This window comes from Ochotona princeps, chromosome 26 (assembly GCF_030435755.1).
Source record: "Ochotona princeps isolate mOchPri1 chromosome 26, mOchPri1.hap1, whole genome shotgun sequence".
In the NCBI taxonomy this organism is placed as follows: Eukaryota; Metazoa; Chordata; class Mammalia; order Lagomorpha; family Ochotonidae; genus Ochotona; species Ochotona princeps.
The window spans coordinates 27,397,087-27,416,330 of NC_080857.1; the positions used below are offsets into that span (position 1 = coordinate 27,397,087).

A 19,244-nucleotide genomic window follows, 5' to 3' on the forward strand; every position below is an offset into this window, starting at 1 on the left:
ATTGTAGCCATTTGAAGAGTGACCCAGTGAATGGAAGATCTGTCTCTTTGTTTTTCTCACCCTCATGCTCTCTTTCTCCCCTTCTCTTTCTGGAACTGCCTTTCAAAAAAATATTCTACAAATAGAAATCATGCACATCTGTTGATACTGACAGACAGCATCTTGATGGATTTTGAAGAGTTGAGATATTTGAAAGGTCACTGAGATGATTAGAAGATGGAATTGACCAAACACAAGGAAGTCCTTTTGATATAGGATGGCGAGCTGTCACACATACCTTATCTGAACATACTTCAGAAAATTGAGGGCACACTATATTAAAAACTAAGTATTTTGGTCAAAGAAAAACATCGAAGTCAGTTCATTTTTTTTTCCATGAACATTTTGAACATTTTGAAGGCCTCTCATGTGTGTAACTGAGGGATTTTTCCACTCCATTATGTTTAACTTGAAACCAATGGAAAGGATGATTCAAGATCAAGGTGCTTGAAAGTTCCGTGCTAGGATGGGACACCATGAAAGGAGGCTGTTGGGAATCAACCGCTAAATTAGTTTTAACCAGTCAAGAACATTTATTCCTCCATTTGTCCTTTGGTGCCACTCTAAAACATTGCATGAGGGTACTTCAAAAATTTGCAAATACGGAATGAAAAGATGCCTGTGTTGGTGCAAAAGCTTTAAAAATTTACCCACAATGTTTTTTATAATATAGATTTTCCGTGAACTTCTTTTGAAGACCTAATATATGCACAGATTCCAGAATTTTTGCATCAAAATAAACCTATCTTTTCATCGCATTATTTCCATGAACATTTTGAATGGTGACATTATTATACTTACTTTATGAAATTGAATTATTGGAATTCCTTAACTGTAACTGGGATTTTCATGTTTTATACAACAAATTTCTTTTGATGATTATGGGAAGCATGAGAGAAAGGTAAATGAATATAGCTGAGATTTTAATTTTAGTAGAAAATTATGCTGAGTTTCCATACCTAGAACATGATCAACTTTGCTGAATCCATACAACTTAAAGCTGACAAACCAATGTGTGTTTCTAAAGAAAGAGAAGCACACAGAATTTTCAAGCACATTTTCCTGTCATTTCATTTTTTATTTCTTCTCATCAGTGCAGTTAGTATCTGAAACACACAATAAGCATACTCTTCTCAAAGCTCTATACCTTTTGCTTTTACATATAAAGTCAATGAAAAGAGTGCTGTGACTACAGCTACTCCTCCACCTCCCTTTCCCTGCATCTAGACTCAGTGTTTTGAATGCAGTTAAATTGGAAATTATCCCTTTGTGGTTGTATTCTACTAACTTTTGATATGTGTTTTCCTACAGGGGAGCTAAAAAGCTGCCTGCCAATACAGGTAGATGTTAATTGTAAATAATGCCATTTCAGTAGAAATTAAGGTTCCCGTGAGTCTTTTCTGTTCTTAGGTTCATTTAATAAGTAAATTCTACACTGTTGTTGGTCTTGACTAGGCGTGGCAAGATATTTTTAGCTTCTGCTAATACTAATCCATATAAAATAATTTGGAGAAATTTATTTTCCTGTGTAGCATAAAAGAAGATTGTGAGCCATTTAAATTGATTAGAATGCTATTGATTGTAGTAATTGATCCATGGTGAACATTACTGTTGTAAAGTTATTGATTGTGATTTCTTGCAGCCATTTCCCCATAACTATTAGAAAAAGACCAGATAATCACATCCATCTGCAGGAATCACTATTTATAATGAAGACCTTGGAATTAAGTAACTATACTTTAACAGCTACTTTATTTGGACTTTGGTGAAATAAAAATCACAAGATAACATTTTATTCACATGTTTCTTGTTCCTGCTTCCAGTCCTTTAACTACTGAAACTGTTCGCATTTCAAATTATAAAAATAAATTTTAGAACAATTGTAAGTTCTTGCAGAGTCCAAAAAGAAATAAGCTAAGACTTCATTTGCATGGAGGGACATAGAGATTGTTGTAATGCTCTCTTGAACTTTAATTCCATAATAATGTGTATACTGTGATAAGACTAAATCAAACGGAAATTCATGGAAAATTTATCCATTTCTTTGTCAAGGAAATTACAGCTGCTAAAATCAATAAAACCTTCAATTTAAGTGTCATAACCTTGTTTGTGTAGCATTGCAAAGCAAGTGTTTCGCAGTCTCCCATTGGTGATTGCGGGTCCCAAGCATCTTTCACTGATGTCACCTACACGCATTGGTCTTTCCCTTCTAGCTATAGCAAATCGTTTCTACTTAGGATCCCTTCATTGAAGGCTAGTTGTGCAGAAACTTCTGTGTCTAGGGAACAAAAGCCTCATAACTAACAGAGATCGGTTCTATGGGTCCTCCTTCTTACACAGATTACTCAGAGTGGGCAATGGCAAATCTCAAGACATTGTCATCCACTGAAGGTACGAATGTCCAGGCAATGTATAATCTCTTTCTCTAGACTATTGAGTAAGTAGTTGGATATATAAGGCATCCATATATCCCACTTTGCCCCCCAGAATATCCCTGCTGTATGCCTGTTGTACTGAAGTAATTATAACATCTCCATATATGTACTTGATTCACTTGAGATTGATACATTAGATGCAGTTGAGTTTGCAATTCAAGCAACAGACTATCATGGAAAAAAAACCCAACAAAACCAGAATCTTTAAGATCTGTTATTTAAGATAATGGAACCTCAGGTAGTATTGATATTTAAAAATCATGAAGAGGTGGCGTAGCAAGCTAACCCTCCAGCTGTAGCACCAGCATCCCATATAGACACAGGCTTGTGCCTTGGTTGCTCCACTTATGATCCAGCTCCTTACTTATGATATGGAAAAGTACTGGAGGATGACTAAAATCCTTGAGCCCCTGTACCCACGTGGAAGACAGGGGAGAAGCTCCCAGATCCCAGCTTTAGATCAGCTCAGTTCTGACCATTATGGCCATCTGAAGAGTGAAGAGTGAACCAGCAGATGGACGACTGTGTGTGTGTGTGTGTGTGTGTGTGTGTGTGTGTGTTTCCTTCTCTCTCTTTGTAAAACCTACCTTTAAAAATAACTAAATAAATGTTTAAATAAAAAAGTCAAGAAGAAGAAGATACAGTTCGTCTGATTGGGCTAGTCACCAACCAATGACTAGGAAGAGAGCTTGGAGAGCAAGATGACAATGTTGTCACACCCATGTGTGAGACAAAGATGAGGCTCCTGTCTTCTGGCTTCAGCCTTACTCACACCTGGCTGTTGTGGTCATTTAGGGAGTGATTCTGTGGATGGAAGATTCTCTCTCTCTCTCTCTCTCTCTCTCTCTCTCTCTCTCTCTCTCTCTCTCTCTCTCTCTCTGTCTCTCTCCTTCTATTCCTCAGTTATCCTGCCTTTCAAATAAATAAATAGTTCTAAAAAATTCTGCTTAGTTATCTTTTTTTATTTTGAGTATTGAAAAATGTACACTGATTGCTTATGTCTGGAAGCACTAGCAATATTTCTTATGAAAGCAATGCCATAATATAGACATTGATACTTCTAATTTCCATTCATTTAAAGTGGAGCAGTAAATATATCGATTGACATATGAAGGACTTTTCGAAAGTTCATAAAACTTCAGTTAAAATTTATTTTGGTGAAAAAACATTTCAAAATCTCCAAATAGTTTTGCAAGTTACACATTTTCAGTGAATTTTTCTGAAACCCTTTGTGCACAGATTTCATTGCTTTGCACCAAATAAGCTTATGCTTTATTTCCATTTCCCCCAATCTTATGAAGTATCCTTGTGTATAAAACTAGCTCAACTCTTAAATGTCCACAACCATGGAGTCTGGAGCAAGCTGAAGCCAGGTACCAGGAAACTCTATCACTTCTCCCATGTGGGTGCAAGGGCCAAAACACTTGGACCATCTTCTGCTGCTTTTCTAGCCACATTAGCAGGGAATTGGATTAAAAGTGGAGCGAGTAGCTGTCCATCCAGAGGAGAAACATGAGATGCTTTTGCTACATGTGGCAGCTTAACCTATTTGATGCCACAACACCAATCCCAGCTTGTAAAGTTTGAAGTACTACACCATGTTTATACTTTTGGCTAGTGTCACTTTTTTTTCCCAATATTTAGTTTTGTGTAAGTGGAGCCATGCAAAACACTCTGATTTGTATCTGGCTTTTTCACTCAGTATTATTTTGTAGGGATCACTGATATTACCTGCAGTTTTGGTTCTTTGTTTTTTATTGTAGCGTTTTATAGTAAAGTTTAATTACATTTATTTATTCATCCTATTTTTGATGGACATTTATATTTGCAATTCAGGGCTATCATGAACATTGTTGTGACAAATCTTACTGTACTTTTTAATGTAGAAATGTACAACATTATTTGGAAAGAAGTACATATTCAGAAATAATGTTTCTGAGAATAGAAAGTTTGTCTTTAGCTTTATAGCTCATTGAGTCGTTTTCCAAATGGTCCTTTGAATGTACAACCAAGATAACTGCTTATGAGAATTCAGTTTCTGTACATCAGTTCTTTTTCATATTTGCTGCTCTGGTGAGTGTGTAAGTATAACATATTCTAGTTTTAAATCGTACTTTTGTGATGCTTAATTAATATGAGCATTTTTCCACATACTTATTGTGTGTTTATGTAACTTTTTGGTAAAATGCTCATTTTTCTATTGGAATGGTCAATCTTTATTATTAGCAACATTTAGCCATGCTGTATAGATTTTGGTTGTGAGTTATTTACTGGAGATAGGTATTCTGAGAATCTTCTTTCATTTTGACTTGTTTTTTGATCTCTTCATGATGACGCTCATGGGAAAAATATTTTAGTGTTGTATGATTTATTCCTTTCACTGCTTATGTAAGTGACTTGTGTGATGCTGAAAACAAGTATTATCTCAAGGTCATGAAGATTTCTCCTCTTTTCTTGTATAAGTTTTATGATTTTTACTTGCTGTATTTAAATCTACAATTTATTAATAGTTGAACCTGTATCCAGTGTAAGGGTTAGATGCATGAAGGGTCTTTAAGATTCATAGAAATCGTTGCCTTTTTATTCCACTCTCCACCAATTTTTTGAAGTCTTTCTATATATATATATAGACATAGATTTAAAAGCCTCTCGCATATGCGTTGCAAAGACCATTGTTTTCCCGGTGTACTGCAGTGTTACTTTCACCATTATTCTGTGTTAAATACCTATGGAGCTATTTCTGGACATTATTCTGCTGCTTATTGGTCTCTTATTATGAAAACTCTGCACTTCATTCTTCTATGTTAAGACTTATTTATTTGTGTGAAATGAAGAGTTAGGGGAAAGGAGAGAGAAGAGGGAGATAGGGAAAGAAATATATATATATATATATATATATATATATATATATATATATATAGAGAGAGAGAGAGAGAGAGAGAGAGAGAGAGAAAGAGAGAGAGAGAGAGAGAGAGATTGTCCATCGGTTGGTTCACTCCCCAATAGGTCACAACAACCAAGGATGAACCAGGCCAAAGCTAGAGACAGGAGTGTCCTCATGTCCCCTAAGTGAGTGCAGTGGCCCAAGTCCTTGGGCCTTCCTCTGTTGTTTCGCCAGGTGTATTAGCAGGAAGGTATATTGAAGGTAAATCAGCTGGGATCCAAACTGGTATTCACACTGGGTTCTGTTAGCTTGACTACTACATCACAATGCAAGTCACATAATATTATAATTATAATTTTTCTACTCATTTATTTGAAAGGCAGAGAGAAAAAGAAAGATCTTTCATCCACTGGCTTATTCACCTCAGATGTCTGCAATTGCCAGGAGTAGGCCAAGATGAAGCCAGTAACTCTGTCTTCCACAATAGGTGAAAATGACCAAGTGATCCGAGCCTTTACCTGCTGCTTCCTAGCATACACATAACCAGGAGGCTGTGGGTGTGTCAATCCAGACACTTCAGTATGGGATGAGGCCATGCCAAATGCCATTTTCACTGCTAAGCCAAACATCTGCCCCATTTAAAATTTTTAGTTGTAACACATGAGATAATTTTCTGTCTACTAATTAATACAGCTCTAACTACTAGAGGCTTTTTGCATTTCCATATAAATTATAGGATTAGTTTGTTAATTTCCTCAAAATTATCCTGCTAAGACTTTTACTTAGATTCTAATAAAAATAAGAACCAATAAGATTTCATCTTCTCAGTAGCTGATCTTCCAAACCATAAAGATGATGTATGCCCAAACTGACTTAGATAATTTATTGTTTTCTGTTTTATATGCATTGAATATTTCTAGAATCTAGTTGACTCTCAAAAATACAAACTCATACTCTCTACCCTTCTCTGCTGTCTTTAATCAACCATAAACTCCCTCATTTTGCCAGTTTTGCACTTTACTTTCCTCAGCTAAATATATTGATCTCACTCCTCAGAGATCACCTTTTGCTCAATGCCAGAACTCTAAAGTATTAATAGGGAAAGTACAGTCAGTGATTCTCAGCAAAATATCACAGGTTCTTTTCTAGTTACCTAGAGATTGCATTTGTAGAAGACAAATCCTAGTATAGAATATAAAGTTCCTCTATGCATGGTAACAAAACTTGGCAAAGTTAAGGAGAGTATGATAGTGAGTGATTTGCTTTTACTGTTTACAGATAACACCAAAATAGGACACAAGGGAACTTCAAAAACTTCATTAAAATGCAATGAACACATGTTTATTTGATGCAAAAACTGGTTTTAATCCAGGCCAACCAGGAATCTTCCAAGAAACTCATGGAAAATGTGTACCATAGAAAAGTATACAGATTTCCATATTTTTTACACCAAGATGACATTGTTTTTTAGTTCCATTTGCCACACATCATTTGAGGTATCCTCCTTTGTTTCTTGTTAACAGACATCAGATTTGGCACCAATTACATAAATGCACAGAAAGTTCCCAATGGAATTATACATTCTATTTTAAATAGTTGCATATAATTTTGCACAGGCTATTGTGTTGCTGAAAGCTGGGTTCTGGTCTCTGGTGCCAAATGAAAATCATAAGGCAAGGTTTTGGGATGCAGAAAGGAGAGCGTTTAACCTGTGGACAGACGGGAGGGTAGCATACCCCTGGGTCTCAAGGACTATCACTCTTTGAGTGGTGGCATTTGGGGCTAGAAGGAGAGACCAGAACAAGGGAGGCAAAGGATAGAGGCAGCTGCATCTGGCTTCTGGTCAGGCTCTGAGGTTTGCACATTCCTTCTTTGCACTCTGGTTGTCTACTAAGATATTCAGACGAGAAACGAGGAATTGTACTTCTCAGGACATGGTCAAGTGGGCCGCCTGTAGTCTAGCCTTGAAACAGCAATAGGACGCTCTGCTGATGTGAAGTCAAAATGGATCTCAGACAGTTTGGGAACTGCGAGCCTTCCTCCCTAGACCTGAAATTTCCCTAACAGAACCCGTTAGGATCTTACTGACTATCAATACATCATCCTTTGTAGACGCATAAGACCTCATTGATCTGATGATCAGAATCTTGCAAGGTTAGCTATGTCACTCCCTCGCTTCAAGGACTTAATCCAGGGAGGGTGGCTAGAATACTGCTTCCTGAGGGTTTCTAGAGCCCGCATTCAAAATATTATTTTGGGACTTACTTTCAATGGCCCAGTAATATTCAAAAGTAAGATCACTTTATCCAGACCAAAAAAAATTTGTTTATTTGAAAGACAGACTTACAAAATGAGATGAAAAAAGAGACAAAGAGATCTTCTGTCTACTGCTTCACTCTCCAAATTGTCACACTGGCTGTGGCTGTGCCAGATCAAAGCCAGGGGCCTGGAACTTCATCTGAGCATCCCACATGGTGGTGAGGCCTGAGCACTTGGGTCATCTTTTGCTTTCCCAGACCAATTAATATGAATAGCAAGCTGGACTGGAAGTACAGCAAACATATTCCAGTTGGTGTCCATTTGGGATATCAACAGAGCAGGCAGGCATTGTGCCACAACTAGCTCCTAATCACACTTTCTAATGTTAACAGCTCAAACTCTGCTCCCCAGGCCTCCCCTGGCTTTGCTGTGTGCGTATGTCCCTGCATGTTATGGCATATTACAATCACTTCAATGGGTTTTTCTCTTTTGAAAATTTTGAGTTCCAACTCCTGCCAATTGCAACACTAAAGAAACAACCTCTTAAGCTTTTCATATTGTCTTTTTTTTCTTTCTGACTGTTATAACTAATTACAGTGCTACTCCATGGAGACAAAAGTTATTAGCTAGTATTTGACTCTAAACGCTGCAATTCAATTACTGGCCAGCAATGTTTAGAAACACAGGCCTTGGTAATTAGAAGTCCATTTTTATCGTCTCAGCACAGCATGTGAGCTCTGGCCTCCAGACAGCAGAATCACAAGCAAATGAAAGGATCCCAGATCCATGCTTGCTGCTGAGGGTCAGGGAAATATACTGAGTGTGAAACAAATACGGTATTTTCTAGCAAGAAATTATATCAGGAATAATTTTCAAAAACAAAGTAGATTATATTTGCCATTTTAAGGTTTAAACAATGGACAGTGATCTCTTAAATCATATATTCCAGGATAGCCCAAACTGAGAAGAACCAAGAATAACCCTATCATCGTATCACTATTTTAAGAAAGATACTAACGTCCAAAAGGAAGATGGGTCCTGCGCAAAAAAAATCCCACAACAAGCTAGAACTCTGCTTAGAACTGGAAGTCAAGTCTTCAGTGATCCGGCACAGCCTTTCCCAGTACAGCCTCCCAGCATTAAGTGCCCTGAAAAGTGAATTTTCCAGTAGAAGAGAAATGCCCCAATGCAATGCTAGGAGCATTTTATTAAATTAAATATAATATTGCCAGGGGAGTTAAATACTCCATGTAAAATGAAATAAAAGGCAAGTTCATTCTTGTATAAAATTTTAAAACCATACAATTTTCATAATATGCATTTCTTCATGAACTTTTTGGAGAACCATCAAATGCATGAATTTTTTTATATTTTTTGCAGCAAACATCTTTTTAAATATTTATATTTAACTGTTTGAAAGTCGACAAGACAGAGAGCAAGAGCATGCAAGAGGGATCCACCACTCATTTCCTTCATCTCGTTGCTCACTCCCCAAATGGTTGCAATGGCTAAGGGGCAGGCCAGGGACAAAGCTAGCAATGGAGAACTAAGTTTGGGTCTGCTATGTGTGTGGCCAGGACCCTAACTCTTGAGCAATGTTTTGTTGCCCCCTCCCCGCCAGGGTGTTCACTTACAAGAAGCTGGAATTGAAAGTGGTGCCAGGACTTCAACAACTTGGTTGTGGCATGTGACATCTTAACTGCTGTGCCATTTAAACACTTGCCCCTCCACCCCCCAAATACTCATTTTTTTTTTAAATTTTATTTTTACTTTTTGAAGCACTCTGGGATATAGTCTGCCACTTTCCTACCTGGGAAAGGCAAAATAATCCTGACTCTTTTGGATAAATTCTGATTGGATAATCTCTTTCATTGCAGTCTCCCTGACTCTTACAGGATCTTTCATTCTGGTTTTAACTCCCACTCCACATATTTTAACCCAGAAATAAGAGACATGATACCTCGGAAGTGAAAGGTGGATTTAGAAATTAGGAAAAGTGAGATCCAGGGAGAATTATGGATCAATTGCCCAGCATGATACTCACCAATTTGACCTCTGTGCTTCAGGTACCGAATTCTGCAAAAGCAAATCCTGCTTCCCCTTCCCCACACCTCCCGAAATTTGCACTGTTCTGCTTACCCACCAATCAGATGTAACCTGGTGCCTTACCTGAGAATTCCACTCCCCAGTCTCTCTGGCCCGAGTCTCCCCCTGGTCTCCACCCACCTGCCTGTGGCTCAGGTAATCTCAGTGACCAGTGTCCGGAGCACGCACAGAGCCCACACAACACCTCCCTTTTCCTTCCCGTGTGTCTTCCCTTCCCTTCTCCTGGCTCTTCTCTGTCCTCCTCCATCTTGTCCCTTCCCCTGCTCTGGCAGGCCCCATTCTGCCTCCATAGCAGGAGATGTCAAGTGTTGTTCATTTCATTTCCCAATGAGATTATCCAGTGGATTTTTCTTTATTTACAGATGTATTCCTAATAAGAAAGAGAAGAGAGACAGAGACAGACAGAGAGAGACAGAGAGAGAAACAAAGTGAAAGAGAGAGAGAGAGAGAGAGAGAGAGAGAGAGAGAGAGAGAGAGAGAGAAAGAGAGAAACAAACCGGGATCAGGGTAGCTATTTAACAATATTCGTAGTGTGAGTATCCTGTTCGCTGCTGCATCCGTAATATAAAAGAAACGTAGTTGGGGTATAGAATCAAATGCACCTGAGTCTGACTAAGCTTAATAAGAGCCTCCTAGCTGGTCCCAGGGTGTGCGGCCTTGGCAGCTGCCCAGCTCTTTGCCCCTGGAAAGGGCCTGCTCCTGGGTAAATGTTGTGTTTTTGCCATCTTGAAATTCTTAGCAATAATTTGAAACAGGGAGCCCCTGTTTCACTTATTTTATTGATCATAATTCAGAATTATACACCATATCATTCACTGTGGTTCTTTTTAAAGATTCATTTTTATTGGAAAGGCAGATATACCAGGAGAAGGAGATACAGAGAGAAAGATCTTCTGTCTCCTGATTTACTCCCCAAGTGGCCGCAGTGGCAGGAACTGAGCCAATCCAAAGCCAGGAGTTTCGTCTGGGTCTCCCACACGCGGGTGCAGAATCCCAAGATTTTGGGCCATCTTCTACTGCTTTCCCAGGCCACAAATAGGGAGCTGCAAGGGAAGCAGAGCAGCTGAGATATGAACCAGCGCCCATATGGGATCCTGGTGCATGCAAGGAGAGGATTTAGCTACTTGGCTGTCACATCAGACCCTCACTATATTTTTGGTGTATTCTGCACAAATGGCTTCACACAGTAATTCCAGAATGTTTTCATCATCCCAGGCTCTTTAGCAACACCCTTGGCAACATTAATGTATTTCTGGTTCTGTTTATTCTTGACGTTGTGTAAATGTAAGGTCCTAAAATATGTGTTGTTTCCATGTAGCATGCTCTCATCCATGCTGTCATGTATATCAGTGCTTCATTCTTTTTCTGTTTTGTTTTGTTTTGTCTTGGCTGAATGATATTCCTTTACATGCATATGCAATGTAGGCTTTCTTCATTCATCAGTTAGTGGATATTTCTACCACTTGGTATCATACATAATGATATTATGAGTAATCATGCATGAGCTCTTGTATTATTTTTGTTGCAAAAGTTATCATTTCATCATTGAATTGCCTTGGAACAATTGGCAAAAATCAGTTGGCTGTAAGCATGAGGGTTTATTTTAGGACTCTCAATTCTATTCCACTGATGTCTGTGTATATTATTAAAACTGCCAGATTTCTTGATTATTATAGATTTGAAATAAGGTTTTTTTTAAAATCTGGAAATGAGATTTTTTTTAAATTTCTTCTTACTTTTCAATATTATTTTGATTATTCTGGGCCACTTGGATTTCCATCACAATTCTTGTGTCAGCTTGTCAATTTCTGAAAAATAAGCAACTGGAATATTTTCCACTAATTTTCTAGTTTATCATCATACATACTTGCTTTTTTTTTCTGAACACCAGAGAAAACCTTTCAATATTTTTTTTCATTAAGTTTGATGTTAGAGGTCCTGAATTTTTGTTGCTTTGGACCCTGAAAATCACTGAGCTTGTTCTGTCTTATGCATAGGGGCATAAGGAGGTGCGTGTCAAAGATATGTGGGAGGTCTCAAGCAGACACAGAGGACAGAGAACAACATGAACAATATCACAAGGAAATTGTGGACTTAAAGTGACTCGGTGGGAGAAGTCAAAGGAACAGATTGGAGAAGTCAAAGGAACTCTACCAGATGGACTGGTAGAGTCGCAGAAATTCAGTTGCTGACTTCTTATTAAGGGATTTTCAGTTTGTCCTGGGATGTTTTTTAGCCTAGGACACTATCATACTTGAATAGTCTGAAGGGAGAGGAGATGAGAAATTGAGGCAAGGAAAACAATTCATGAGTGTAGCAGTGTTGGAGCTAGTGCATCTGAGCCTTACCAGTTATACTTCGATTGTTATAATCTAGCTTTGGAAGATTTTGCTTTTCCATTTTTTTTTTCTTTTAGTAATTTTTGTATTTTTGATGATGTCTACATAGTTGATCAGGTTGGGAAGGATCAAGGGTTAGGGAACAGTGGGTGTGATCATCATTTCCAAATTTTCTATTCCTGATTCTAGGGGAAGGAGAGAGATAAAGGAAGAAGCCATTCCCAGCCTCCCATATGCCCCAGCAGGCAGAGATAGGGAAATGTCACCTGATACCAGCCCAGCATACCCCATTGGCTGACATAATCGACCTCAAGTCTCCATGCATCCAGATTTTGTTGTCTTCCATCTTTTGTTATTGTTTTAAATAAGACCTTTTGACCATCAATCATATTTATTTTGAGCATCTGTGCTTCAAAGCGATGTTAGCTAACATCAGTAGAGTTCACAATAGTTTTACACTTACGATGTAGTGGAAAACAGTGATAATGGATCTTTTATATGATAAAAAAATGAGGCCAAGAAGACTTCATTAGTTAATTTGCCTTAGCAGTCGTTCTAGACTGTTCTGTATTGGCTTATCACTAATACCCAACCTAGCAAAATCAAAAAATGTTTAGGGATGTGGATTTGACAGTCGTTGAGAGGTTGCTTGGGGGGGGGGGCAAGATAGCTCAGTTGGGAGGGTGTTGAACTGATGATGCTGTTTGGAATTCCTGCATCCATGTTGGACTGCCTGGGTTCAACAACTGGTTCTGCTTTTCATTTCAACTTCCTTCTGATGTACCTAGTGAAGGTCAGCGTAAGATACCCATTGGAGTTCCAGGCTCCTGGCTTCAAGCTGGCCCTGTCCCAGCTGTTGCAGGTATTTGGAGGGTGAACCAGAGAATCAGATTTCTTTCCCTATCTCACTGTCTCTTTTTCTCTAACTTCAAATACATTAAAAAATCAGAATTTTTTTTTTAAAACAGAAATGGTTCATTCCTTCCCTGTTTTTCTTCTGTATTTATCTTCATTCCTTTCTTTATTCGTATGTTTACATGAGTTAATCAATGTATACATTCCTCAAAGTTTGGGGATTGAAAGGCTGCCCAGTTTATAACACATTCCTTCCCTTATAGTACTTATAGATTTATAAGAGGCCAGAGTAAAGCAAAGCAATCATATGTCAAAGCAAAATGTGATTCACCCTCACTAGTCTATATGTCTAAACATGCAGAATAGCCATCTGTAAGCAAGCCAATCCTGTGGCCTTTGCTAAGATCTTGCAATCTCTAATACGTGCATGGCAATGCTGTGTGTAGTGAAGTTGAAATGGACTGGAAAGACTGGAACCAAAATTAGTGATTAAGTTTATAGAAAAAGAAAGAAGCACCAAGTGGCTAATCCAATTAGATCCCAGTTGAGTCAGATGAACTGGAGCTGTGCATTACTTAATTTTTTTTTTATGTGAAAAATTCCAGCCTGTTCCCTAGATTCACAGGTCTTGAAAGCAATGGACCCCTTGAGAGAAAACTCCTCTGTCTTTCTGCAACTGCATAACACTAAATCCATGTCATTAATCAGACCTTTCTAACTCCCTCTTCTCCCTTGCCTTTATTAGATTTCAAAGTTCAGTACACATTCAAATCATTCAATTTTGATATCATTTTTATGATCAAATGTTGTACTTTTGAAATGGAAAGCTCAGTTGGCCATGTTCCCGTTTAAGTTTAGGGAGCTTTCATCATTTAAATAAATTAAACCATCCAGCATGGGTTCCACAGAACATAATGAAGCCCTGGAAAAGAAAAAGCTTAAATGAAAGAAGCCTGTTTACTGATAGAAACAGTGTAAGCTGGTGTGCATTCTACCAAGAAATGTGTAGCTGGAACTGTACACCGATTCCTCATTTTTCTTTTTACATTTTGTCCTAAATTTTTATGATGTTAAACAGCACTTTAACTTGCATTAGATAGATGTACCGTACACCAGCTGTGAAGATCTGGCTTACTAGTCTGAAAAACAAAACAGCAAACATTGGTTTCTTCAATGATTCTTTGAACCCCACATCGAACACCTATGTAACACAAGCTAAATTCTCATAAACCCAAATCCTTCCACATTTTGTGAAATGATTTCTGCACTGTACTTAAAAAAAAACCACAGTGTTTACTTTCTAGAGTGAATCTATTATCATTCTGATACGGTAATTGAGTGGAATTAATTCACATAGCTCTTGCATTGAATTATTAGGAGACTTTGTGGTTTTCGTGTGAAATGTCGCCCATGAGAGTTGACTGGATTATGAAAGTTGATGTTTCCAAGTTCTTTCAATGACTGAAGTGTAACCTGCAGAATTAAACAAAGATCTAAATAAAAGCATTATTCTTAAAGAGCTTAACTAAATAAAATTTGTCAATTCTCATTGTGTTTTTAAATTGAAATATTACAGGCATGATCGAGATGGTAGAGGTAGAAAACAGCTCTTGAAAGGTAATGTTCAGCAGAATTAAACAGAATGCTTGAAATGCTAATTTAGAAAAATTACCTTGCAGTTTCCTTAGTAATAAAAATTCAGTATTGCTCAAAATTGAAATTTAAGATCAGAAAGTTAGCTTCCACACTCCGTGAACTTACAGAGGGGACATGTTGCATTTATTTATTTTTCAATACAGTAAGTTATTTGAATTGGGCAGCCCTGATATTTTATCTTCTTGTTTATTAGGTAATGCATTTTTAAAAACTCAAAACAATACAAGAATCCATCAAATTCTGCCTATACTACTTGGGTCAATATATTGAAGCGCCTTGATAAACTACTCCTTAAACCTCCTAAGCATAAAACCACCTCTTCATTTTTGCTTTTAATCTTGTTGCTAATGTTCTCTTTTCATGCTTTAAAAGAATATTATCTTGGCATAAGCTGGGAGATGGATGCTATTACAGTGGAATTGAAGAAGGGTTCTGATTGAAAATCTCTCCAAGGCTATTTTTGTCAATGGAACATGTGAATTTTATTATCCTCACTATGCATTTGGTAACTAACTGGCTGCCTGGGCGTAGCAGTGGACTAGATGTCAGAAGGTAGACCATGTTATTATGTCTGCTTCCAAAACAGGAATAAGAGGTTGACATTAATGATAAATCAACATAAAACAGATAACATGGATCCATTGGTTAGAGAGTGGAAAACAACAAAGGAATTGGAAAGTATTCTTTCTGTCTATGATATTTTCTATTTACAGACCCTTACCAAACAAGTGTTTTCTGACTATATGAGCAGGTTATTGAATTAATAAATAAATAATACTTTCTAAAGTCTATATATCGATATATATCTTCAGATAAAATGCTGCATGTTTTACTGTTGATTTCCAAAAATCGCATGACAGTGTTACATTGCATGTGCTATGTGCCTTTCTTCCTCCACTGATAGCTTGAGAGAGTCCTTTTCCCCATACTTAAGGGCTATTTCCTGTTACCAGGCTACACCAACATTGTGTATATGAGGGTAAACAATTAGAATAAAGAGATCACTGGTCGGTGAGAGGAGGGGACACCACCAATGCATTTACATTAGGACCTCCCTGTGTGTCCAGTGAATCCAAATGAATCCCTTTTCCATAACAGAGGATGAGACAGCAAAAGGATATCTATAGCATTTCCGTGTTTGCATCTGTCCAGTCCAAAAGAGCATGGGTATATATCATAGGCTCCGAATAAGCTTAATTTTCTCAGGAAGTAAAAGAAATACGTCAAGGTTTTGAAAGATTTTTTAATCAAACTGCTGGAGCCTTAGTGTCAGACTTTCAGATCTGTTTTGACATCTATCAGAAAAAGATCCAATTTCATGTGTCACTGCAGAAGGCAAAATATGTTGGCCTTTGTAGACAGATATTGAATTTAGGGAATATGTGTTTTAAAATTCAAATGAAGACCGCCTTATAGGCTGTGTGAAGTACATCAGTCTCAACCTGGGAGATGTGCTCTGGCGTAGAACAGCTGCTTCTCTGATTTTCTGATCAACAGTGACTATTGTTTCTGATATCAAACTGCTTCTGCTGCTGCTGGAATCTGTGGAAACCTCAAAGGGTGCTGAAAATAGTTTTTGTGTCGTATCTGGAATGTTATTGACAAGGAGTTTCTCCTGTATTTCTAATCCAGCCAGTAGCTTGAAGGACGGCGATGGAGATAAGCAATTTTGCTTAGGCCTTCCAGGCGTCTGACTGTGACAGGGCTTGTCTAACATAATTCGAACTTGAGTTTTCCATAGGATCTTTGTCTGAAGTTACTTTTTCTTTCAGGATTCTGAGTCAAAAATAATCTCACATATTATAGATGAAGCTGATTCTTGATGTGACACCGATGTTTTATATTTCTGTTCATGGAGTGATTACAATTTCTTTTCAACGCTATTTTCAAAACACAATTTTAATCAAAGGATGCATATTTGTGAATACCCATCTATCCTTGCATGGACTAAGCACTTAATTTTACATATGAAATGTAAGGAACCTTGGAATTTCAAGAGTCAACCTGCCACCCAGTGAAAGGCTCAAGTATACTATGTTCTTCCCTCTGTTGAAATAGCCCACTTCAGATACTGGGAAGCAGTGTGTAATGAAGTCCCCATGGTGAATCTGTGCCTGTCCTCCCAGAACTTTCACCACCCACTTCCCAGTTCTTCATCTTGAAGCCTCATGAATAAACCTGTCTTCCCATGGAGCCCAATGTAGGTACCATGTTAGTCGAGCAACTTCTCAGTACCTTCATAGCATAGAAACCTCAATATACAACTCTCAAACACAGCCTAACGTTAGAATTGGTTTTGAGTTATATTTACAGGGAAAAGAGAAAAACCGAATGAAACAATGATGCATTATAGTGTAATATAGGGAATAAGCATATATTTTCTTCCTAACAAGAATATACCTTAAGAATGTCCTGAAAGAACTGAATGAAAAGATACTATGGAGGTGCAGAAAATTTTCTGAAAGTCATTCCCTTTTCCTTAATACACACTATCCATGAACTTAGCCTCTCATAATCAGGAATTTCAAAATGTTTTACGTGACAATGTATTTATATTTTCATTCCCTTTTCTGTGAACTTTTGTATACCCTTGTATTGTGATGGAAAAATTAAAACTGCATGGGTTATAATTTTATGAACCAAAATAGATGCATCTTTCACTTCATTTTTTGGTAAATTTTTGAAGTCATGCTTTCTATTAAATGGGAACATAATGGACTCATAAACTGGAAGCAAAGCACCTCTCCTCAACTGTCTCTACCACATTTCCATTCTGATAGGTAAGGGAGTATAACTGCGTCAGCTATGGGTGTTCCTGTTGGATGTTAAGTATCGCACCTGCTAAATGGGGTTGGGATATGCTCTTTGCCCCTTCAGAAAGATCTATTTTCTGCTCTAGGATTTTCTGTGTAAAGCAAGGCACGTCTAGTGCTGTGACACACAGATACAAACGCAACCGCCTGTGTATTCATGATTTGAATCTCTCTCCTGCCCCGCAGATAATCTTCCGTAAGATCAGCGACGTCAAGAAGGAGGAGGAGGAGCGCCTGAGGCAGAAGAATGAGGTGACTCTCAGCATCCCCGTGGACCACCCGGTCAGAAAGCTCTTCCAGAAGTTCAAGCAGCAGAAGGAGCTGCGGAACCAGGGCTCCACGCAGAGTGACCCCGAGAGGAGCCAGCTGCAGGTAGAAAGCCGCGCGCTGCAGAACGGGGCCTCCATGACAGGCACCAGCGTGGTGACCGTGTCTCAGATCACGCCCATCCAGACATCCCTGGCCTACGTGAAGACCAGTGAGTCCCTCAAGCAGAACAACCGAGATGCCATGGAACTGAAGCCCAACGGAGGTGCTGACCCCAAATGTCTCAAAGTCAACAGCCCGGTTAGAATGAAAAACGGCAATGGTAAAGGGTGGCTACGCCTCAAAAATCACATGGGCACCCATGAGGAGAAAAAGGAAGACTGGAATAACGTGACCAAAGCTGAGTCCATGGGGCTTTTGTCAGAGGACCCCAAGGGCAGTGATTCAGAAAACAGTGTGACCAAAAACCCACTCAGAAAAACAGATTCTTGTGACAGCGGAATTACAAAAAGTGACCTTCGTTTGGATAAGGCCGGGGAGGCCCGAAGTCCGCTGGAGCACAGCCCCATCCAGGCTGATGCCAAACACCCTTTCTACCCCATTCCCGAGCAGGCCTTACAAACCACACTGCAAGAAGTCAAACACGAACTCAAAGAGGACTTTCAGCTCCTGAGCTGCAGAATGACTGCCCTGGAAAAGCAGGTGGCAGAGATTCTAAAAATACTGTCGGAAAGGAGCAGCCCCCAGACCTTGTCGCCCAAGTCCCAAACACCTCTCCAAGTACCTGCCCAGATCCCCTGTCAGGATATTTTTAGTGTTTCAAGGCCTGACTCACCTGAATCTGACAAAGATGAAATCCACTTTTAATATATATAATACACATATATATTTGTTAATATATTAAAGACAGTATATACATCTATATACATATGCGTGTATATACAGTATATACATATATATATATTTTCACTTGCTTTCAATATGATGAACACAACATGGATTTTGATATGTAAATATTGCATGTCCAGCTGGATTCTGGCCTGCCAAAGAAGACGATTATTAAAGACATAGATGTTGCTTGTATACGATGCAGTTGACTGCATGCACACTTACTTTATACTCTCTATTCTCACAAAAAAAACTATGATTTGTATTAACTAAGGCAATGTAATATTTGAAGAATCAGGGTCCAACCTGCCAATGTTGCCGTGACAAGTTTGATCTCAGGCTGAGTATATATTGAGCTGTCATTTCCTCGCTGTTCCGTTAAGTTGAAACTGTAGATTAATGCCAAGAAAGAGTTCAACCTTTTAAATTGTTGCTACCATTTTTCTGATCTCTTTCTGTAGGGTGTTTTTCTATAACTTGGTGTTAGGTTGTTTTCCTCTACAAGGCAGTGTTTGCTCCACTTCAATGATTGTTCTGTTGTCTAAGTCAGAAAGACATGTGGGATCGAGAACTTGTTGTTACGGGTTTTGTGCATGAATTGCATTTCTGCTCAACTATACTTCTCCTTTTTTAACATTATACATAGATAGTAATCATTAGCTCTTATGTAAGGCTATCCCTACATCCTCCATCTTGGGGAACC

At 38.4% G+C, this 19,244-nt stretch overlaps 1 protein-coding gene across 1 annotated transcript in view; it reads left to right on the forward strand.

The window, feature by feature from the left end:
* The window catches only part of KCNH5 (potassium voltage-gated channel subfamily H member 5), a 240,630-nt gene extending 221,847 nt beyond the window's left edge, over nucleotides 1-18,783 (forward strand). The window contains exon 11 of the mRNA XM_004584494.3: nucleotides 17,573-18,783. Coding sequence (XP_004584551.1) covers nucleotides 17,573-18,520 — 948 coding nt within the window. The 3' untranslated portion in view covers nucleotides 18,521-18,783. The remainder of the gene's footprint in view (nucleotides 1-17,572) is intronic.
* Nucleotides 18,784-19,244: the final 461 nt, after the last annotated feature.